A 24,419-nucleotide genomic window follows, 5' to 3' on the forward strand; every position below is an offset into this window, starting at 1 on the left:
CATCTAGCTCAGTCCTTCTACACTGACTTGCAGTGACCATCCAGGATTTCTGGCAGGGGACTCTCCTCTCCCTCCTTGGAGATGCCACGGAATGAACTGGGGACATTTTGCATGCAAAGCACATCCTCTGCCTCTAAAAGAGATACCCACCCTTTATTATTTGCATCTAGGACTGTAAGGTACATTGCATCTGAATGAGGAGGTTCTACTGAGCAAGACGTTTTGCTGCCACTGGGCTGGCAGCTGAATCTTTCTGGCAAGAGAGGAGGACATTCTCCACCGCACCTGAAGCAAAATGCTAGTTTAAAGGGAGGTGGCATTCACACCTCTGTTTTCCTACAGAGGAACATCTTGGGGTGGGGGCACTCAGGAAGAACAGCTAGTGGGGGCAGCCACCCACACTCCTCAGAATCTTCTGCTTAGGGCAGGTCGATTCACTTCAGCTAATGGTAGGGAAGACCCTGGTTATCATGACCCTGAGCTGATCAATCACTGCCAGTCCAGTCCCAGCCCATGGAGTGATAAACCAGTCCCTCTGCAAATCGCCCTTCTGAGTTGCTGCAAGGGTCAGGGCACTTCGCTCATGGTGCTGTTACGGGAATAACTGTGGGTGTTCCCTGGTGAGAGCAGGGAGGTCCAGGGGTGGGGAGAGCTAACCTTTCCCTCCTTTTTAGTCTGAGCTTCATTTGGGAGCGAGAGCAGCAGAGGCGAGAGCAATACTACTCCCTACAAATACATACTTGGCATAATTAGTAGGTAGAAGTGGTTCTCTCTGGAATTTCTGTATTTCGGGTCTATGTTTTCTGCTTCGGTTTCTATATACGTTTAAAGAGATACTTATCTAATTTTAATGTGTGGGACTTCAACATGCAGATGCTTGTACTTTGTGTATATATTTGTGATTTTCTTTTTAGGGCGTTGCAAATCCTCTCTGAGATTCTTTTGTGCAATATGGAGCAGGTTCCTAAATAAAGAATCCTGCTTTTTTAAATAATAATTTAAAAACCCACCCAAGTCAGCAGTCATCATATAACATCTTGCGTCGGTTGTTACCATTTGTTAGATCTAGCTTGTGTTTTTAGTTGTGATGGTATTTTGTTTGCTTTTAAAATGTTTAGAGTTTGTTTTATTTAAAAAATAATAATGAGTTCCTTTGGAAGGAAGGGTTGGATAAAAATCTAACGAAACAGAAGTGTTGAAGAGTTCTGTGAAGCATCTGAACCTTGCCAATTTGTAAATTCTTTATCTTGAGCAGAATTCGGGTGCATTCCTGGCCTCTCCTGAAATGCAGTGACAATTGTGCTGTCAAGCCATTCAAAGAAGGGGAGGAATGAATGGAAGTGGGAAGAAAAGGAGGGCTGGACAAAATGTTTAAAAAATAAAATAAAATTTAAGAGGTCAGATTCCCTGGCTGGTTAATCATCAGCAGGAGATAAAGGGACCCAAAGTGTATTTGCTCTGCATTGCAGCTGAAGTTTGTTTAGAGATCTTGAGCATGGCTTGCTTAAAATGTTAAAACTCTTGCATACAAAATGCTGACGTGGCTAATGTCTGAGGGCACAGAACTGTGAAGTCAGGCCCTTTTTGGCTACAAGTGGAATTTTAAATAGGTTTGTTTTTGGTTTTTGGTTTTTGTTTAAAGATATCTACTTGGCAACAGGAGCTGGTCAAAATAAACCCCAGCTCCAGAGCTGAAACCGTCAGGCAGCACAAGCTCTAAGAAGAACAGTTAGTATCTTGGGAACTTGCTGCTGTGGGATGTTTTAATGGCAATTTTTAATGCTATCCTACGTGGCGCTGTGGGTTAAACCACAGAGCCTAGGGCTTGCTGATCAGAAGGTCGGCGGTTCGAATCCCTGCGACAGGGTGAGCTCCCGTTGCTCGGTCCCAGCTCCTGCCGACCTAGCAGTTCGAAAGCACGTCAAAAGTGCAAGTAGATAAATAGGTACCACTCCGGCGGGAAGGTAAACGGTGTTTCCGTGCGCTGCTCTGGTTTGCCAGAAGCAGCTTAGTCATGCTAGCCACATGACCCGGAAGCTGTATGCCGGCTCCCTCGGCCAGTTACGTGAGATGAGCGCCGCAACCCCAGAGTCGGACACGACTGGACCTAATGGTCAGGGGTCCCTTTACCTTTACCTTTATGCAGAACTGAGTCTTGACTTTTAGCTATTGGTATGAGTTGGGGTTTTTTATGTAATACATCATACACCCAAAGGCAAAAGAGAAAAGAGAGTACAGCAGTATCTCCGGTTACAAATGGGATCCATTCCAGACAGGGCTGTCTTAAGGAGACACTGCCGTGGCGCAGTGATCCCTCTGGCGTCCCTGGCGTACCGCCTCTCCGCTGCCTCCCTTTCGCGCTTGCCGCCCCTCGGGAGGGGGGGTGGGCGAGCAGGGGATGAGGGGCATGGCGCTGGAGCGGCGCGGGGCTCTGCGCGCCCTTCCAGGGCTCCCGGGACGGGAGGCGAGGGCGGCCGGCTTGCAGCCCGCCCGGGACCGGCATGGGCGGCAGTGGTTGTGCTGCCGGCACACGAGCACCCGGCCGATAGCCCGTCCTTGGGGGCGGGGACGAGTTGGGGAGGGGGCGGCCGGTATGCCAGTGGGCTCGATCCTTCCGGCACCCCCATATGTCCAGGGCGTCCAGGGGAGAGCGCTGGCGGCGCAAGCATCCGGCCGCCCGTGGGGGAGGGAGGGAGGCCGCCGGCAGGGCCGAGCTACTCCCCCCTGCTCGCTGCGCTCTAAGACGGGGCTGTGCCGCCGGCACGCGAGCGCCTGCCCGTCTGCCCGCCTGTGGGGTCGGTTGGGGAGGGGGTGCCCGGTATGCCAGTGGGCTCGTGGGGGCGCCCCTGGGGGCCCGGCGCCCTGGTGCGCCGTGCCACCAGCCCAAATGGACAAGACGGCCCTGATTCCAGAGGCCTGGCCGTATCCTGAAAATTTAATAACCGGAGACACCTTTCTGTGCATGCACGCAGTGCGATTGAGTGCTTTTGTGCACACGCATGGCATGCAGAGCACTTCTGTGCATGTGTGCATGGCAAAACCCAGAGGTTCGCAAGCCAAGGATTATGTTACCCAAAGGTAACGTAACCTGAGGGTCCACTGTACACTGGCAGCATGTGCTGCTTCTATTACTTGGACATCAACAGACCCATACTGTACCGTTAAACTAATTATTGTACCACAAAGTTATCCAGAGTTGCGGTTGTATCTCAGGAGGCAAACTCAGTGAGAGAGAGAAATCAAAACGAATTTAGTTGGAATTAAGGGTGACAAACATTCCTCCCTTTCCCATAAAATTTTATGGAAGCTTTTTCATAATAGAATACAGTGGGACCTCAGTTTTCGAACGTAATCCGTTCCGGAAGACTGTCCGACTTCCGAAACATTCGAAAACTGAGGCACAAAGGGTGGTCTGCAAATTTAATTGAGAAAATTGAGAAAGACTTTGCGGAAGCCGTTCAACTTCCAGGGCGTGTTTGAAAATGGAAGCATTTACTTCCGAGTTTTCAATGGTCGAAAACCGAAACGTTTGACTTCCGAGACGTTCGAAAACCGAGGTACCACTGCAGGGCTTGAGCAAATGGCGAGAGGGTCTGCAGTCAAAAAGCAAGAAATGGCAAAAGCAGACAATGGGTATAGCTCTTACCTGTGTCCACTAAGTTACATTCCAGCCACTGACAAGTGGCTGCACATCTCTGTATTCTCTATCCAGGCAAGCATAAACCTGGCACTGCCAGGATCTCTGACAGAGGCAGCCTGTTGATGTGACATTGCTCTGTGTAAACAGCTGAGGTGGCTCAGATCCAAATCCAGATTGCTGTTTCTCCCATTTTCCATCCTAAACTGAAGCCATGCTGAAGGTTGGGACTCAGTCCAATACATGAAGTGCTATCATTAAGGAAATGACATAGCTGTTGTTCCTATTCTCCCCCACCCCCGACAGAAAGGTCTGTGTTCCCAAGCTAGAAGATCGGCATCATGGATGGAAAAATGGTTGTGCAGCAAGCTAAAGACAACCCCTCATTCTTGGACAAAAGCCATGGGTCGCACCTGGTGAAGAGAGCATGTTTCCCTGTTTCAAAGCTAAAGGTAAAAACGTCCCTCTCTCTGCAATAAATGGCAAAAAAATTCCAGATAGTTAAAAAACACAGTCCCTCCCTCTGTTTTCCTTCCACATATTAAATTGTAAGCTCCTTGAGGCCAGAGACTTGTATGTTTTTATCTTTGTAATGTTCAGTGGTTGAGATGTTATATTATCTAGAGACAATGGCTTCTTTGTCAACTCACGTTTTCCTTTGTGTTCACCCCAGATATTCCTCGGGGCACTGTCGTTTTCCTTCTTCTCCAAAGCATTTACAGGAAGCTACATGAAGAGTGTGATGACTCAGATTGAGAGGAGATTTGAAATCCCATCGTTTGTGGTCGGACTGATCGATGGAAGCTTTGAGATAGGTATACCCGTTCCCCCCCCCCAGGAGGTAATGTACCATAGTTTCACAGTGGTACTCTCGTGTAGTACCTTGTTAGAGACACATGCCCGACTGGCATGTTCTCTCCCTCCTGGTTGGTCATTCGGGAGCTTCAAATGCTTTCTCAAACCCAAACATCATAGCGACTGATACCAAGAAGCATCAGCACACTTAGGGATCCGCAGAGTATTTGCATTTTGCGTAACAGACCTCAGTAGCTTAGCGTTTTGGCTAATCTACGTTTATTTACATATAATACACTAGAAGTATTCTGACTTAGCTCCTGCCTCTTTCTCATCAGACAGCAAAGTGAGAAAGAAAGGACAATACTCCCACATCATGGAACACAGTAACACAAACTTCCTGTCTCTGTCACTTCCCACACTGTGGAATGAAAACATACACTGCCATGTGATAGACAACAATCCCATGACTGCAGACACGGGGAATGAATCTCCAACACGTCTGCCTCTCCCTCCCACCCCCAACCCCGGAATTCATCACATCTCTTCTCCTGATGTAGGAAACTTATTGGTGCTGATCTTGGTGAGTTACCTGGGGCCGAAAGTTCATCGTCCAAAGGTGATCGCAGTTGGATGCCTCATCATGTCCCTGGGATCATTTGTGTCAATTGTGCCTCACTTCATAATGGGGCGGTAAGTACAGCATTAACCTTACCAACATTAGCATCCCCAGTGAAATGCCTGTCATCAGGGAGGGTGGTCCATGGGTCAAGACAGATGAGCATCGAACATCGGTTAGAGTGTTGTGAATGCTTTGTAGAGGGAAGCACTATAGTTAAGCAGCAGATCAATTCTCAGCACCTCAAAGTTGGACTGAGTGGAGTGAACCATATCTGAAGCCTCAGAGAGTTTCTGCTGGGCAGCGTAGACATTTGTTTTGGCCCTGTGTTGTTGGCAGGCGATGCTTGGATATCACACACTTCATTGGGACTCTGCTGGAGACGTTTGGGGTACCTAATATCAAGGATAGCCGTTGGGCATGGCAGCATTTGGGCTGTTGTTGGGAAGCCTTGGTTGTCAGGTCATGGGCATATATGCCCCAAAGTCTGGTTGTGATGGCACTGCTCCTGCGAGGAAAGCAGGACGCAAACTTAGTAAGTAAGTAAGTAAGTAAGTAAGTAAGTAAGTAAGTAAATAAATAAATAAGTTTTCCTAACTTTTTGGAAAAGAGCAGTGCATCATTCTTATGACATTGTACCATTTGCCATGAAGCAACCATCAATTGTCTCATTGTCTCACAAAGCAGCTGCCAATAGGGTCGTGGTAGAGCATCTGCTTTGCATGCAGAAGATCCCATGTTCAATTTTCAGCGGCATTTCCGGGATGGGCTGGGAGAAACACCTTGCCTGAAACCCTGGAGAGCTGCTGCCGGTCAGTGTGGACAATGCTGAGCTAGATGGATACAATGCTTTAACTCAACATAAGTTAGCTCTCTATGCTCCTATGTACCACTCAGAATTAAAGGGTATTAGTAGTATCATTATTAAGATTATCATCATCATTGTAATTATTAACAAATATTTTAAAACCTTCCACATTTCCATCACACGGCATTTGTTTCTTCCTTCTTCTTTTTAAAGTTACAATTACAAGAGCATTGCGGTTTCTGTGACCAATTCTTCTGCGAGTGTGTCGGCTTGCACAGCAACCATTCCTCCCCACCATGCAGTAGACGACTTGGATAGTTTTCGAAATGCGAGTGCTCTTGGTAAGCAAAACTTTGGTGGCTCCCGAGGTGGGCTGTGTCCCAGACTCTTGGTGTGCACATGAAGAGATGCAGGACATAATTTCATCATGCAGATTTACAGTCTCTCTCATGCCCCCTACACCTTTTGGGCAGGTTGCTGTATGGCCTTATGCCACCAACACCTCTTTTTGTAGCAATTGGTACTGTGATTTTACAGGCTGAACAATTCATATTCTCTTGCAACAGCCCTCTAATATCAGTCTCTATTGTAGCCATGTTCCCGATAAGAGAACTACCCCTGTATGAAACGAGGGTTGCATATGCGCCGTTCATTCAAACCAAACACCTCCCAACCCCCCAAAATCAAGGGAACTGTAGTTTACCCCTACAGAGCTACAGTTACCAGCACCCTTAACAAACTACAGTTCTCGAAATTCTTTGGGGGTGTAAGTGTGTGTTTTGAATGTGCTTGAAATGTATTGCTGAACGCACATTGAGCAAGAGACTTCAGTGGTTTGTGTGCTTACCCAGGTGAAGGCCAATGGAAATGCTGGTGTCTTTGGGATATATGCCTTTATTTGCACATCTGTACAACCCGAGCATAGGATGAAGGGGCTCACAGCATTCACACCCCAACTGAACTTGCTTCCTCATTTGGTTAGCCCCAAGCCTCTACTTTGGGTCTCCAGCTTCCAGCACCAGCCAAAACTCACACAGCTCCACTTGGCCTATTGTTCTCCATACTAGGATGGAGAATGTGGCTTGAGCCAAGTGAGGTGAGCCATTTGTCTCTATGGCAACATGTCTTTGGAATATAAACTGTGGTACTTAACTGGACAGCTATGACCATTCCCTTAGCAAAGGAACTAGATGGACCTGTTTACCAGGTTCCCTCTTATACATCCTACCTGCACAGGATACAGGATTGCAGCTTTGGAAGGGACTGCCGGGTATCATCCAGACCAGCGTGTAACTGACAGTTACAAGAGATCTATGTCCTCCGCTGCTGCTACAGTTGCTACTGCAGGCACAGCATCTCACTCCTCTTCAATATCGCATGCCAGACCAATGCTTTCAGTTTTCAGTGTCCAGGTTTGGCAGGCGTTGAACATCTGTACTTGGAAAAAAAAATTGTTTTCCCACCATCATTCTGTTTAACTGAGAACTCAGCTGGTTGAGTGTCCGCACCGTGGTGCACTTTGTGAGCTCACTTTTTCTAACAGCGAACTTGGATGGCTGAGAGCCGGTAGGATTTAAGCCAGAACCAGGTCACTGGGGAACAAGTAGATTTATGGGGAACTCCAATGTTTACAGGAATATAAAAAACCCAAATAAAATCTGCCGGGAAACAGATCTGCAGGGGGAAACAAAAGCAAAAGGCTCAATGAAGACTCAGCACATTCAGTGCTCATGGAATAGTGGTAGTACAAGCAGCTTTTCCAGTGCGGTGTAGACTTGTAATCTGGGGAACGGGGTTCGCGTCTCCTCTCCTCCACATGCAGCTGCTGGGTGACCTTGGGCTAGTCACACTCCTTTGAAGTGTCTCAGCCCCACTCATCTCACAGAGTGTTTGTTGTGGGAGAGGAAGGGAAAGGATAATGTTAGCCACATTGAGACTCCTTTGGGTAGTGATTCTTCTTTGACTTTGTTTCTGTAGTTGTTCTTGCTGCTGTCCCAGCTGTTGGCCACTAAGCAGAAGCATGCAATTGGGTAGGTGGGGCTAGAGGCAAAAGAGGGCACAACAACAAATGCTCATTGTACCTCTGTACTAGTTTCTACACACACACCTGTATCCTCCGCCCAGGCAAGCAAGAAGCGTGATCAGAGTTCAAGGACACATTCCACACAGGCAAAAACACCCATGGATGGTGCAAGGGAGACAGCGATGGGATGTGGCCCGGGGAGAGTCACTTGGAGGGCTACATTTGACACCCAAGCCAGTCATTTCCCATTCCTGCCATTAAAAAGGTGTATGCACACTATACCTGCTGCCTTGAGAGACATCTTCAGGAGAAGAAAAGGCTAATCCGAAGTCCCTAAGCTGGGACTGCTTTGTATGCCTCCTTCCAGCAACTCCTGCAGCCAAGCTGGTGCCAAATATATTGCTCTGGTTTCCTTTGGACCACATCAGTGAGGCTGAGAGGGGAGTCTTGTCATCTGGGCAGCCCAGGACCTCCATACACACTGCCCAAGCATGCGCCCTGGGGAGGTCACTTTGGTGATGCTAAGGCAGCAAAAACAACATGGGAGGCAGCAGTTACGAGTTATTGGTCTCTGCAGCCACAGCAGATGCTGTGATCCATGGACTTTCCTTCCTTGGATGTTTTTAAGCAGAGGTTGGGTGGCCATTTGCCATGGGTGCTTCAGCTGAGATTCCTACATTGAAGAGGGTTGGGCTAGATGAGCCTTGGGTCATCTCATTCCAGCTCTACAATTCTATGATTCTGTGAGACAGGTGCTCTAGATTTCATTGGTGCAATGGCACGGCAGCGGCAGTGGTGGTGGAATCTATCCACCTTTTGCTCTGTGCCACCTCCACAGTTTGCATCTCTGCCCCCCTGACCCTTCGAAGCTGCCAATAGCCCTGCAAGGGAAAACGAATGGGGCACAGAAGATTCGCTCACTAAGCTGTGTGCCATCCTTTGCCCACAGGCTGTGAAAAATCGACGAGCTCCTACCTGTGGCTGTTTGTCCTTGCTGGGAATATTATTCGTGGAATCGGTGAAGCGCCCGTGATGCCCCTGGGGCTGTCTTACATCGATGATTTTGCCACGGAACAAAACTCAGCCTTTTACATAGGTAAAATAAGCGAGCCGATCCCATCCGTTAAAGATCAGAACTCGGTTGAAAAGCAGCCTTCAGGTCTGTGTTGTTCACCAGCTCTTGGCTGTTTATTTGTTGCTTTCAAGTATCTTAGGACTGCTTATGTGCTGGTTTAAAATAATTGGATCCTATTTCTCAGTCACAAGGCAGCTTAAGAATGCATATAAACCGCCGAGGCAAGCTGAAGAGATAAAAAAGTGAGCAAAATTCGTGTGGAGAGGAAAGGGCCTCGTATTCCTTCTCCCTGCCTCATTTGCAGGTTTTGATCAAAGAAGGCATTTTGTCAGGTTTTGGGAAAATAAAATGGGGGGAACTATCATTGGGTAACAGTGGAGATCCTCACAGTGGCCTGGAATTGCTAGCTGCCATCCTTTCTATCCCAGAATGACACATGACTTCCCCCAAAGAAGCAGCGATTCCCAACACATTGGAAAAACTGCTTCCCAAAATAAAATAAAATAAAATAAAATAAATTCCAGGGAAGAGTAATGTATAGTGTGGATTTGACCCGAATCATGGCATAACATTGATCCAAGGTGGGGTACCTGGGATTGGAGCAAGATGATGGTTTCTAGTGGAGACTACCATTCTTCTTCCCCAGAACCCCAGTTGGAAAAAAAACACTCCCCATCCCCAAAACACAACAACACCTGTATAATTGGATGGAGATTCACTCCACCTTTTTGATGGTCTCAACACAGCATTTCCCAAAGACTTGTGGCTGCATTCCCACTCTCACTTACCTGGAAGAATTGATCCACTGAGCTTCTAGGGCTTCTTTCAGATGAGACATATATAGGATTGCATTCTGGGTCTTCGATCAGGTTGGGATTGCATTCTGGTAGGGCGGAGAAGGGCCCTGGCAGGTCGCTCTGGTTCCCCACTCTGTTCTTCTGCAATGCAGACAGCAGATAACCCAGACTTTTGTCCAGCCTTCCACGCTGGCAGAGAGTAGCATGCCCAAAGATCACCTCTTCTCTTCATAGATAATCTTCTTTGGCATGCGCTGTAAATAAGTCACTGTAAATAAGAGCCAGTGTGGTGTAGTGGTTTAGAGCAGTAGACTCGTAATCTGGGGAACCGGGTTCGCGTCTCCGCTCCTCCACATGCAGCTGCTGGGTGACCTTGGGCTAGTCACACTTCTTTGAAGTCTCTCAGCCCCACTCACCCCACAGAGTGTTTGTTGTGGGGGAGGAAGGGAAAGGAGAATGTTAGCCGCTTTGAGACTCCTTCGGGTAGTGAAAAGCGGGATATCAAATCCAAACTCTTCTTCTTCACTGTGCTGCCATGTGATCTTTTACAGGAATAGTGAGAGCATTGGGAATGTTTGGACCCTCAGCTGGCTTTCTGCTTGGATCCTACTGTGCTAATCTGTGGGTTGACATTGGACTGGTAGATACTGGTAAGGAACAAATACCCATATATCGTATCCAGTGTTTCTTCTCTGTTAACGTTGACTCTCCTGTCCAGCGAGTGCTAAGTGCCAATTCTCCTCTTCTGCTGTGGCCTGGTGCTCACTGCTGTGGCTTTGTAGCAATTGTCAGGCCAGACCCTAGACAATCCCCAGTAGGTCCTTCTGGAGCCCTGAGCTTTGGAAAATATTGTCTCAGCAAAGGACCACAACCATCAGAAGACTTAAGAAGGTGGGCAAGGCTTTGGGTTCCAGTGACTTCATCCCATGATGTAGAAAGGGCCTGTTACGGATTCACAAAATTAAGGTTCTCAGAGAGCTTCTCCACCTGCAGAACCAAAATGTGGATTTGCACCTCTTTTCTCTCACCATTAATGTGTGTGGGGGGATGTAATCACAGGATGCCCTTCCCCATCCCAGTGTTGTCCCAGGCCTTCCTGGGAATGTGGGCTTTTCCTATCCTTGGAAGATCCGCAATGGCCAAGATTGAAAAGCCCTGCATTTAAAGGGTGGAAGTTCGGGGACAACACTGCGATGTGTAGGATGTCTTGTGGGTGTCCTTACATTAGTGGGGAGACAGGAAGGTGCAGTTCCACATTTTGCTGTGGTGTGGGACAAGCCCAGCATCCAACCAGCTCTTTTTCATCAGAGGAAAGCTGAGTATTATCATCCATAGACACTTCCTAGAAGATTTACTATTGCACACAAATAAATTTCAGGCTTCCTGCCCAGACTCCCTGTTAAACTAAACTAAACTAAACTAAACTAAACTAAACTAAACTAAACTAAACTAAACTAAACTAAACTAAACTAAACTAAACTCCCATTTGTGGTTTTAAGTACATTCTCCTACCACCTCTCCAGTTGCCGGATATTATCCTCTTAACCCTTCTCTGGCGCTAACACCCTCCATCTCCTAAATCCCTCACTTCATGCAGTGTTACCTCCACTTAGCCTGTCTCTCGAGCCCCATCTGCCCTATGCATTTGAAGCAATATTATAGCACTTTAAACAGCCATGACTTCCCCTAAAGAATCCTGGGAGCTGTAGTTTGTTAACGGTGCTGAGACCTTCATTCCCCTCACATAGCTACAAATCCTAGGGTGGCTTAACGGTCAATCCCTTTTCCCAGTGAGGCACTGAAAGAACATTTCTGAGTATCAGTTAGTATGGATCACAGCTGGAAGGGTGCTATTGCATTTGTGCCTATGCACCCAAAGACATTGGGTGGGCCACTGTGAGAACAGGGTGCTGGACTCAATACGCCCTTGGTCTGATCCAGCAGGATTCTTCTGAAGTTCTTACAATATGCCTGAGAAATCACCGGTTTCCATGTCTGAGCTGTGATTGCAGTTTAGATCTTTTAGGTCCACATCTAACTTTTTATCAGCTGGACCATACAGTGGAGATGTGAAAGGTAAAACTGGGAGCCAACTGAGAACTGTAGTGATGAATAAGCAAAGGAGAGCAAAAGATGTAGATAATCTTTTTTTTTGTTTTAAGAGGCTGAATGTTCAATCTCTTTCCTTTTCTCCCAGATACATTGACAATAAATTCTAAGGATGTGCGTTGGGTTGGCGCCTGGTGGCTTGGAATACTGTTATGTGGAGCCATCAGCTTTGTGGCCTCCTTCCCTTTCTGGTTCCTGCCTTACTCTTTGCCAAAACAAGGAGAAGAAAGGATAATTAAGAAGTCGGGTGACGTTTACGGAAACTCCAAGGATAGCCGTGGCAAAACCGAATCTCCAAAACCACCACCGCTGAAGATCTCCAAAGCAACAAAAGGTTAACTGCTGAATCTCCTCCTCCTCCGGCTCTCCTTAACTTAAAACTGCTGAATCTCCTCCTCCTCCGGCTCTCCTTAACTTAAAACCATGGAGAAACCTGGTTTGAACAAAGACATTGGATACTTATCTCATTATACATAACTAAGCTATCTTTAGCCATCTCACCCCTTGCCTTCCCCTGCAAGACTAATTGCAGCCGTTTAGAGTCGTCAACAGGTTTTCCACACTTATCAGCCTATCACCCATTCCCACCACCCTTCTGAGTAATACCCCTCCCCACTCCCCCACTATATTTAAGGATCTGGTGACTTCTGTTTCAGTGTATCTGAAGAAGTGTGCATGCACACGAAAGCTCATACCAGCAACTAACTCAGTTGGTCTCTAAGGTGCTACTAGAAAGAATTTTCGATTTTGTTTCTCCTTAACTAGTTAATGTTGAGCTTCCTAAGAGCAATCGGCTCGGTTGGTGGCCCAGTTTTGCAGTGCGCTCATCTCCTTAAACAAAACAGAACAGGACTAGGGAAACTTGACTCTCCAGCTGTTTCTGGACTCCAGTTCCCATCAGCTCCCACAGCATAGCCAGTGCTCAGGGATTTGTAGACCAGAAACATCTGGAGGGGCACACTCTCCCCACCACCCCTGCAATAAAGGGGGCATAATGTCCTCGTTCTGTGGTGATTACAATCTAAAGTTTAAACATGCACCCCAAATATTATTGGAAGGTTACGATCCCTTTTATTAACAGCTGCCACTCGCCCACCTTACCACCCCTACTATTTTGAAAAGAGCAGCTCCAGACGTGATCTGTGGTGAACAATGTGTGGTGATTCAGATAGTTGGTCTCCACAGTCTCTTTTTGTAAGCAGATGTCCATGTAAGCATGTTAGGAAGGAACACAGGAACACAGGAAGCTGCCTTCTACTGAGTCAGAACACACTAGTTCATTGTCTACACAGATTGGGGGTGGCTGTCCAGTGGCTTTCTTCCTGCCCTACCTGGAGATGCTAAGGATTGAACCTGGGACATTCTGCATGTAAAGCAGATGCAGGGGCAGTAACTTGAGCCAGGGTGCATACAGTCACCCAGTTCCGCTGGTTTCCTGGGTGGGATGCCTTCATGAATTGTGGTCCCAGGATTCTTCTTGAGTTGCCCTGGTTCCTGGTATGTGCTGGTTTCTGCCATGGACTTAGGGGCGTCGCTAGGGGGGGTGGGGGGTGGGTCGCCCTGGGTTCCAGGGGAGGAGGGTGACTCTCAGCATGCCCACCCCACAACTCATAAGTTGCTCAGTGTAGCAGCTGGCTTACACAGCACACACTTTGCTTTTTCCTTCCTGCTGGGAAGAGCCACAGAAGCACAGCTCTGCCCAGCCAGGGCTCCACCCAGCAGCCTGGCACATTTCACATGGGCACTGCCCTCTCAGGGGGCACAAAGGTGCCATCTTCAAGGGGTGACATTTGGCACCTCCACCTAGAGCCTCAAGCACAAGCCAGAGCAAATCCAGTGGCTTTGGGCTTAGGACTCACCACAGCACTGCAAAAGCATTAGCTGTGCTTGCTTTACTCAGTCCACCTGGACCTGGGGTACCATCCGCCCACACCCCTTCAAGTCACAGTGAGTGTTTTGCGTTCCCCCACAATGCTTTGCAGCATTGTGGGGGAACGCAAAACGCTCACTGTGACTTGAAGGGGTGTTGGGCGGATGTGACCAAAAAAAATCCGCACCGGGTACCACTTGGGCTTGCTACGCCTCTGCATGGATTCCATCCTCTGAGGAGGTCTTCTCAGATTTTGACCACGGACCTAGATCATACCCTTAACATTCTTGGCTTAAAATTAAGAAGAGTTAGCTAACTATTTGCTGAATGGAACCATTTTACACACTCCGTTCCTCTCTCCCGTCTGTACAATTTGCAACTAGGTCTGAAGTTACAAATCAGAACACACACACACACAAATCTAGGCAATGTAAATTAGGCTCAGCAGTAGACAGAATCAGTAATGGCTTTTGATCCCGAGGGTGACGATAGAAATGATCATAATCCTTTCCTCTGTGAATACACTTGCTGGTGTTTATTTTAGATATGGATGTATTATATTTCCTTTCCAGATTTCTTCCCCACTTTGAAGAAGCTACTTGGAAACACCATCTTCCTGGTCTATTTACTCCTCATTGTCCTTCTGTACAATTCCGTCGTTGGCATGATCACATATGAGCCAAAGTTTATGGAACAGCAATTCAACATACCTGTTTCAAACGCCATTTTTTATATTGGTACGTAAACCTCCTCTCTTTGTTGTTGCGTTTCTGGCTTGCTGGGGTAAGTGTGTGTGTGTGTGTGTGTGTGTGTGTGTGTGTAAGCACGTGCAACCTATGTCAGTGTCCCCTTTTCTTTTCCTAGGTGTGTTGCTTTTACCTGCTACAATTGTGGGACTGTTCCTCGGAGGTTTTATCATCAAGAAGTTCAAGATGCAAGTGACAACTATGGCGAAGTTTGCCTGTGTCACTTTTCTCTGTACCTTCCTACTTAATCTGCTTTACTTTGCATTCAACTGCAATGACCTCCAGGTGGCTGGCTTGAACATCAATTACTCTGGGTAAGTTGCCGTATTCATTTGTGGGGCGGGAGATTCCATATTATACTGACTCAGACCGTTGGTGCATTTTATGTTGTGAACTGCCCTGTGATCTTCAATGAAGGGCGATATACAAATTTAATAAAGAATAATGATCTAACTGAGTCTACGGGCTCTTGAGTTCGCATTTACTAATGGTGAATCTACCTGGCTGGAACTTTCCCAAACGTACACAAGAACTGACATGCAGCCATCATAGCGGCACTCTGAATTTTACAGTGCATTTCAGTACAAGAATGCATATAGCAGAATAAAATGCGCATAACAATGCACGCTAACTATCTTTTACTGATGTTTTGCTTTTTTGTCAACCGCTTAGAAGTTTCATCGCTATCAGGTGGTATATGAATTTTGTTGCATAAAATAAATTGGTGAAACTAACATGCAAAAATAGGTGGTATTTGAGAAAACATGCTTTGTCAAAATGCAGATATAACAACAACAACAACAACAACAACTTATTACTTACAGGTAGGTAGCCAACAGTGCCCTTCAGCTCTCTATATTGGACAAACAGGCCAAACCCTATGCCAAAGGCTAAATGGATATAAATCTGATATCAGGAATCATAAGACAGAGAAACCAGTAGGATAACACTTCATTCTCCCAGGACATTCTATACAAGATCTCAAAGTAGCTGTCTTAATACAAAGAAATTTCAGAAATAGACTGGAAAGAGAAGTGGCTGAATTGCAACTCATTACCAAACTCAAAGCCACGGAGAGACCTGGTCTGAACAAAGACATTGGATTCTTATCTCATTATACATGACAAAGCTATCTTTAGTCATCTCACCCCTTGCTTTTTCATTTAGGACTAATCGTAGTCATTAACAGTCATCAACAGGTTTTCCACACCCATCAGCCAATCAGCCATTCCCACCACCCTTCTGAGTAATACCCCTCCTCACTCTCTCACTACCGTGTTTCTCCTAAAATAAGACACCGTCCTATTTTTTTTTCGCTCATCAAAACACAGTATGGCTTATTTTCAGGGGATGTCTTATTTTAACCGTGTCGCATCGGTACGCTGCATAGCCACGCCTCTCCAGGCTGTTTTAATGGGAGGTACCACGTCACTATGGCTTATTTTCGGGGTATGGCTTATTTTTGGGGACCGGCTTATATTTCGCAAATGCATAGAAATCCTGCTATGGCTTATTTTATGGCTATGTCTTATTTTGGGAGAAACAGGGTATATATAAGGGTCTGGTGACTTCTATTTCAGTGTATCTGAAGAAGTGTGCATGCACACAAAAGCTCATACCAAGAACAAGCTTAGTTGGTCTCTAAGGTGTTACTGGAATGATTTTTTTTTATTTTTTTTTAATTTATTACTTGTACCCCGCCCATCTGACTGTGTAAATGTGTGTGTTTCTACAAGGGAGTGGCCTTGTTTTTCTTCTCCCTGAAGGCTTTGCTTCTGTTCCCTTTAGCATCAAAGAACCATCCTTCTCTAAGGAAGTATCGTTAGCTGCCTGCAACTCTGACTGCAGCTGTGATGCAAGCCATTGGGATCCTGTTTGTGGAAGCAACGGGGTCACCTACATGAGCGCGTGTTTAGCTGGCTGCAAAGCGTCAGTGGGAAGTGGAAAAGATATGGTAAACGCAGATATCTGTTTGTAGGTCTGCTTCAAGCGTTCGTAGGATTGTATAGAGTTGGAAAGGGACCCCAAGTGTCATTTGGCCCAACTTCCTGCAACGCAGAAATCACAGCTAGAGACTCCCTGACAGATAAACATCCAACCTCAGCTTAAAACCTTCCAATGAAATTGAGTCTGCCACCTTCTGAGGTGCAGTCCATTTGACTGCTAAACAGCTCTTGCTGTCAGGAGGTTCTTCCTAAAGTTTGGTCGGAATCTCCTTCCTTGTATTTTGAATCCTTTGGTTTGGATCCTACCCTCTGGCAACCCTGCTGAATTGCACCATAGTGAGGGTCACTTGGTCCGGCATGAGGACTCGTGCCAGAGCGCCAGACCAAGAAAGGGGGACATTTTGGGATTGGCTTCTGTGATTCCAGGATGCCCTGCTTAAAACAGGACAGTTGGCAGATATGCTGTATAGTTCTCTCTGTTTTGGCTCTGGGATATGTCAACTAGATAGACTGCAGAGGGCTCAGGACATCTTGTACCATGTGGTTTGCCCACAGGGGAAAATCCACAGGGGGCGGAGGTGCGGAATGTGGAAAAAATGCAAGACACCCTAATAATGACGCACACCCTCTTCTCTCTTGCAGGTATTTCACAACTGTAGTTGTGTGGGAGTTTCAGGTACTGGAAATCTATCTGCAGTTTTGGGTCAATGCCCAAGGGATAGTTGTACTAAAAGCTTCCCTTATTTCTTAGCTTTGACGTTCTTATTTGCGTTGGTTTTTCCTTGGGAGGAACTCCGACGTACATGATTATGTTCAGGTGAGCACATTTTTTAAAAATCCCCCTGTTTGTTTCCATAAAGATCTGGAGCAGGTCAGCTCTGCAGCTCTGCAAAACAGTTCATCGAATCCGCTGTATTTCAGTGGTTGCTTTTGCAGGATGCCCCTGGATTGCAAAAAAGGGTGCCATTTTCCACTTGAAATAAAACTTTTTTTTGTAGCCAACGTTGGCGGGGGGGGGGGGTGCATCGCCGAAAATCTGAATGCTTGCAGCTGAAATCTAAGACAAAATATTGCTACCTTTTCCTAAAGGCATTTACAATCAGGATTCCTGTCAGGATCTTCCCAAGTGTTGCTCATGAGTAACAACAGAGCTTTCGGTAGCTATTTATTGTGCATCACTATTTACAGTGCAGAGCTAGTTCAAAACATGACCGCTCAGTCACTTGCAGAATCCGGAAGTGCCCTTCTCTGGTTTCCCACCCAACACCAAAGTCTCGGCACCCTAAAACGACGTCTGCAGTGCCTCCTGACCCCCTAATGCTGTGCTGGCACCGGAAGCGGCAGTTCTTCCTCAGATCCTCTCTGGCTGGCGGTGCTGGGTCTTTGCCCAGAGTCTCCAAGCCCCTGCACCTCCTCCTCCCTTGGAGAGAGCTCAGGGGAAACGCTAGAGGAGAAGGAGGAGTCCATCAACAGAAGCGGCTGGGGTTCCCTGTGAGCAGGACCTCCAACCAGCCCTTCCCCTTGAGTAGTCCTCCTGTCCCTCTCCTCCTCGAGAGGAGGACCTCTCTCACCTTGCTCTGGCTCTCCTCCTGAGTAGGGCCTCCCCTCTCCCTCTCCTCACGAGGAGCTGGGCAATCCCTGACAATTCCAAAAATCTTCTACAAAACTACCTGGGCCCTAAGGTTCATTTTCAAAGGTGCTCTTTAGAGCATAGGATGGAATTGCTGTGGAGCGCATCTTCTCCTGCCATGCACAACTGGTTGCAGGCCTCCCCTTCCCAACTGCCCACTTGCTCGCCTCTTGCCTCCTGTGTGTTCATAAGATGTTTTTGCCCTCTTGCCTGCCTGCCTGCCTCTCCCCAGCTGCCCTGGATTCAGGCATGCTTGGAAATGGCACCAATAGTTAAGAGGCAAGCCAGGAAAATAGGGCAGTGTCTGGCTGGGGCAGGGGTGGCTGCCCAAGGGAGGGAGGGAGGCATTGAGGGAGGCACCAACTTGCAGAAAATATGGGGGGGGCAGTCCAAAATATTTTATTGAAGGCACCAGGGCCCCATAGAGTTGGCACCTATTGCTTTTGGATCTTCTCCTGAATATGTATGGAGGTTAGCGACATGGCCTTTTCAGTGGTGGCTCCCAGCAAAGAGGCCCACCAGGTGTTCACTTTGACATCTTTCCTGGGCACTGGGCAGAGCCTTTTGTTTCAAGCCTTGGAATGATTTTAACATCTTTTATTTGCTGCTGCTGCTGCTGGTGGTGGTATTCTTCAGTCTGGTTCCACTAATGATGGTTGTCACCATGGTGCTTAGGCCTGTGGTGGGGCTTCCTATTGCTGTTTTAAGCTGCCGATTTGCTGTGTTCTGTTTTTTTACGTTTACTTCTATTCAAGTATGTATATTGGGTGTTTCGGTCAGTTTTAGTTGTGTTCTTCAAGGCTCTGGCACAAGGCAATAGCTAAATTGCTCTCTGTTCCATTACACTTGGTCTGGAAAGTGTAGTTAGTGTGGAATGCTGCAGTGGGAGCATATTACATCTCTGCTCTCAAAGATTTGCAGTATCTTCCAATTTGCTTTTTTGCTGTTAAGTCGTGTCCGACTCTTCGTGACCCCATGGACCAGAGCACGCCAGGCACCCCTATCCTTCACTGCTTCTCGCAGTTTGGTCAAACTCATGCTAGTTGCTTCGAGAACACTGTCCAACCATCTCATCCTCTGTCGTCCCCTTCTCTTTGTGCCCTCAATCTTTCCCAACATCAGGGTCTTTTTCAGGGAGTCTTCTCCTCTCATGAGGTGGCCAATTTGCTACTGGGCAAAATTCTAGACCGGCTGCTGTATTGTTACTGGGACAAAATCAAGATGTTATTACTAATGTACAAAGACATCAAGAGCTTGGAACAAATGTGCTGGAAGGATTGACTAATCCTATGTATGTCTCTTAAAGCACTTTGATTTGTGGAATTAGCACTTTTACAAGTGCCATGTAATGTATGTTCCAAGCCGGGGAGGAACCTGTTTGCAATTTCACCATAGATCTTTCTTCTCAAAGCTGTAGATTTTATCTATATTTTGATCATTTCATTACGCAGACTGTTGTTGTTTTTTTTTAAAAAAAGTGTTTTATTTTATAATAAAATTATACAATAAAATATTTTATATTTAATATTAAAATATTATGACCATTTTGTATAAACCACTTAGAGTTGTTGTTGTTGTTGTTTTTAAAAACTAAGCATTATATAAATCTTGCTAAATAAATACGTGGGGAAAAACAACAACAGCATTATAAAATAATTTGTGTGGATTTTCAAATTCTGCACATTTGGATGAATCCACATCTGGGCCCCTTTAATTCCAGTGGATTGATTGGTTTCTAACAAGAGAAGTGTAAGTCTTGCCCTCGAAAATTTGCAGTTCACATTAGTTAACGCTCTGCAGCATGCACAACCCATATCCTTTTGAGCCATGGCGTTCCGTTTATTTCAGTGTTTCTGGACTGCAGCCATTGTAGCAAAGTGTATCTGATTAATGTCGAAGGGAATTTTTGAACTTCTGCATCCTGTTTTTTCCCCCCAGAATGGTTTCTCCAGAATTGAAATCCCTTGCTGTCGGCTTCGAAGCTTTCTGTGGAAGGACACTCGGTAAATGTTTCTTCTCTTTCCTTTTGTTTGAAGATCAGAAACATAGGAAGGAACATAGGGAGCTGCCTTCTACATTGGTCAATATAGAATCATAGAATCATAGAGTTGGAAGAGACCACAACGGCCATCCAGTCCAACCCCCTGCCAATATACCTCAGTATTGTCTACACTGACCGGCAGCTGCTCTCCAGGGCTTCAGGCAGTGGTTCGACCTCCTACAATAGACTGCTTTTTGGAAGGCTAATTCCGGGGGGGGGGGGAGTGGGGACGGATGCTGTGGGTGCCAGGCAAGGCCTCTGAAGGCACAAAGGCACCCATGGGTGGTGACCATGATGGCAGCCACTGCTTTAAACAGGCTTCCAGGTAGAATGTTCTAAAGTTAAGGGCAAAGGCGACACAAAGTCTGTAGAGCAGTGGGGATGGAGTGGGACCCCACCCCCTTGCTACAGTTTTTCCATATATATCACACTGATATCAAAGATTCCTTCTTCTCTGTGGTATTCTACCCCCCCTCGTATTTTTTTTTTTTTAATTGGAAATGTCAGGGAATTAAGTCTCAAGAGTTTCTGCATGTGAAGCTCTACCACAGGCTTCCCCAAACTCGGCCCTCCAGCTGTTTTGGGACTACAACTCCCATCATCCCTAGCTAACAGGACCAGTGGTCAGGGATGATGGGAATTGTAGTCCCAAGACAGCTGGAGGGCTGTGTTTGGAGATGCCTGTTCTACCATGAAGCCCCGGCCGTTTTCTGAACTCATGCTGGGGGGGGGGGGGAAATGACGTTGCCAAGATCGAGCCAGGCTCATGTCACTGCTGGTGCTTCTTCTTTTCAGGCGGACTTCCTGCACCTCTTTATTTTGGAGCTTTGATCGATACAACCTGCTTGAAATGGGGTGTGAAAAGCTGTGGCGAATCGGGGTCTTGCAGAGCGTACAGTACAGAGATGTTCAGGTGAGTCTCAATGGGAGCTGAGATTCCCTCTCTGTTTTCGTGCAAGCATTCTCAGCTTGAGGAAACGGAGAGGGGTTTTCTGCTCCTTTCTCAAGGGGAGAGGAAACTCCTACGGCATTTGTTTGAGATATGAGGGTTGGCTCATCTTACAAATATGCAAGGCAGTTGAAGCTAGTTTTCCTCCCTGTTCCTAAACCTCTTAAATGGTCTCAATGATATATCTTACTTCTCCCAGCCTTTCCCAAGAAAGAAGCTTTGAAAAACAAAACACTTTATTCTCATTTATTTATTGGGATAATATATTAAGATGCTGCCTTTCATACAACTTAACAATGCAGAGAACAAAAAACCCTCATTTTATCCTCATAACAACCCTGCGAGGAAGGATAGGCTGTGAGTGAGCGGTAGATAAAGGTGACTCAATGAGCTTCATGGCTGGGTGGGAATTTGAACTGTGCTCTCCCTGGTTCTACCCCACATTGGCAGCTGCCAGATTAATTGCATATGCAAGAAACCAACTGGTCATTATAGTATCGTATTGTAGAGTTGGAAGGGACTCTGCAGATCATCTAGTCCAACCCCCTGCAATGCAGGTATATACAGCTGTCTCATGCAGGGATCGAACCTGCAACCTTGGCATTATGAGCACGATGCTCCAGCCAACTGAGCTATCTGGACTGAGTTCCTTTGAGACCTTCCCTGCCCTACTTTCTCTGGGATAGATTAACCATGAACTGCTTTGAATTCTTTTAATTCTCAAGCATCACACACACACACACACACACACGAGAGAGAGGAGAGAGAGAGGAGAGAGAGAGAGAGAGAGAGAGAAAGTGCTAAATGGCTTGTTTGTTCTTCCATAAGTTTTGTTGCACTGTTTGCATGTTGAGGCCCTGTGACCACTGGTTCCCTGGGAGTTAAATAACTACACCACATGTTTTCAACCTTTCTGAGTCCATGGCTCCCTTGATCAACTATTCTTTTTGTGGCACCACTCAGGAGTTCAGTTACGTCCTCCCTTGTCTGCAGAGCTGGCAGCCCCTCACCCCTCTTCAAAGACCCTAGAGTGTTCCCTCAGCCCCCTCTCCTCTCCCCTCTCCCTGGGAGTCCTCCACCCCTGGTCTCTGAGCTGTCCCCCCCCCGCCCAGAAAGAGGTGCCTCCTCACACTGCCCACAGGGGCCTGGGAAGCACCTTCTGGCCAGCCCCAGAGGCACCATTCGCCTGGCGAGCTTGTAGCCAGGGCTGCTGCAACAAACAGCCAAGCAAGCCTTTGGGAGGCAGAGACGTGAGAGGGCATCAGAGGAGGGAGGGAAGGAAAGAGGGACAGAGGCCAGCGCTGCCCACGGCATCTCTGACCATCATTCGAGGCACCCCAGGGTGCCACGGCACATTGGTTGAAAACCACCGAACTAGAGAGTACACAGGATGTTGGTTTTATGGGATCAAATAAGGCCACAACTTTAGTGGTTACAGATGTGTAGGTTTTGGCCACAGGCATTGGGATAAGGCACTCAAATATCACTCTAAGTGTCTCAAAGGGTGAAGCCAACCAGCAGGGAACACCCAAAACCTACTTCAAATAGGGGTGTCCCCCAAGTGATTTCCACTGGAGAAGTGGAATGGCTCTAGCCCCCACCTGGCTAAGTACATTGTTTTGTTCTTCCTAAGATCTGTTGCACTGAGCTGTTCTGTCTACCCTATCCTAGGAACGTCTATGTGGGATTCCTTCTCTCGATAAGAGGTGCAACCTGCCTCCTGTACATCGTCCTCTGTGTTTTAATTGCGAAGCGATTCAGACGGGCGGGGAAGAGCCAATGGCAACCCAAAACTGTGAGCTGGCTGCCGCCAAGTTACCAGCCCCGAATGAACAAAGGAGAGACCTCTTCGTAGAGGCGTCCGTCAACGGCGACACCCGCTTGTGAGAAAGGAAAGCTGGTTTGGATCGTTGCACGAGCGGCTGCTGTTTGGGCATTCAGGAGCAATCCATAGCATGAGCAGTTCCTCACCCAGGCCAAAGCCCTATCAGACGATCAGAGCCCTGCTCAGATCATTGGAAACTGCACCAATTACCCGCAGGCAACGGCATCAGTTATTTGTAGCAGATCATGTGGCAAGAGCACCAATCACCTAGAAGAGGGGCGGGAGCAAGAGAGAACTGAATGGTTGGCGTTCTTGCCAGCGATCCACCCAACACTGCGATGCAGCTGCTTGTTTGTGTTTTGTAATGTCAGGAAACCTGAAGCGTGGCACCTGTTTACATGTGAAGTTCCTCATGCAGCAGAGCACTATGGAAGCTGGAAAGGAGGCTGCGAGTTTTAAAATACAGAAGGAGAGACGAATATAAAACATTTGCTTAGGAACAAAGGGGGCTCGCTTGTACCATGTGGGACCACTGGTCCATCTAGTTCAGTACTGCCTGTGCTGACTGGCAGCAGCTCTCCAGGGTTTCAAGGCAGGCGATGTTCCCAGCCCTACATGGAGGTGCCGGGAATTGAACGTGGAACATTCCTCATGCTCCGTCACTGAGATACCCCCCAAAAAAATCAAACCTAGAGGGAAAGCTATATTTATCTTGTTAAGCTAAAGAGCCGGTGGGTAGGATTGCGTGGCCCAATATTTTGGGGGCGTTTTCCTCCCTACTCACAAGCACTCATTGAAAGTCCACAAACCGGTTCCCTGTTATCTCTGAGCAACCAGCTGCATGGCGTGTGGTTCTTCTTTTTAACTTTGCCACTGGGGCGAAAACTCCTTGCACTATCTGTTTCCGTTTATAGCGCGGATTATCTGTGCAAATCTGTCTCTTGGCTTGACTATCCAACCGCAGAAGTTTGATACTTTTTCCTTTTCTTTTCGCTTTTTGGAAGGGAAGCAATTTCCTGCCATATTCAAAGCATTTCCCCAGAGATCAGCAGTCATCATTCAGCCTCATTACAGTGATGGGAAATAGGGCCTCATAAGCCACATTATAGTGACCCACTGGAAAAACAGCTGCTTCTGTCAAGAAACACCTCCATTTCCTGACAAATTACCACCATGTGCTAAAAGCTCTCCAAATAGTCCAGCTTACCAAAACAAGAAGGCCTATCGTACAGATAGATGCTTTTTACTTCTTGTTATGGGAGTAGGGGTGGGGGGCAGGAAGCCCTCTTCCCTTTCGAAAAACGGTGAGCCAGATAATGACAGGAACACCCCCTTGAAGCCACAAGAGAGAACGTCTGTAGCTTTTAACGGAGAGTGGATTTTACTCACATGGTAAATGCTTAGAAATGGGTTTCAAGTATTATCTCTCACACAATTACTTGGTTTGGGGTGGGGGTAGGTGTTACAAACTCCCGGTTCCAATGTGTTTTTCTTTTTAAATACCATTGCCTCCTTCAATGTGGTAGGGACCATTCTGTCCTGCAAGGAT

The 24,419-nt window shown here is 47.0% G+C and overlaps 1 protein-coding gene across 1 annotated transcript; it reads left to right on the forward strand.

Moving 5' to 3' along the window:
• The first annotated feature begins 589 nt into the window (after window positions 1–589).
• Window positions 590–23,540, forward strand: LOC117054198 (solute carrier organic anion transporter family member 1C1-like). The gene is given in 16 exon segments (XM_033162754.1): window positions 590–752; window positions 3,940–4,089; window positions 4,311–4,452; window positions 4,993–5,125; window positions 6,073–6,200; window positions 8,832–8,978; window positions 10,306–10,404; window positions 11,952–12,197; window positions 14,306–14,470; window positions 14,598–14,793; window positions 16,268–16,433; window positions 17,068–17,200; window positions 17,203–17,242; window positions 19,994–20,058; window positions 20,892–21,009; window positions 22,717–23,540. Coding segments are annotated over 15 exon segments (2,073 nt in total). The 5' UTR covers window positions 590–752; window positions 3,940–3,978; the 3' UTR covers window positions 22,901–23,540.
• Window positions 23,541–24,419: the final 879 nt, after the last annotated feature.

The sequence above is a fragment of the Lacerta agilis genome, chromosome 10 (genome assembly GCF_009819535.1).
Source record: "Lacerta agilis isolate rLacAgi1 chromosome 10, rLacAgi1.pri, whole genome shotgun sequence".
NCBI lineage: Eukaryota > Metazoa > Chordata > Lepidosauria > Squamata > Lacertidae > Lacerta > Lacerta agilis.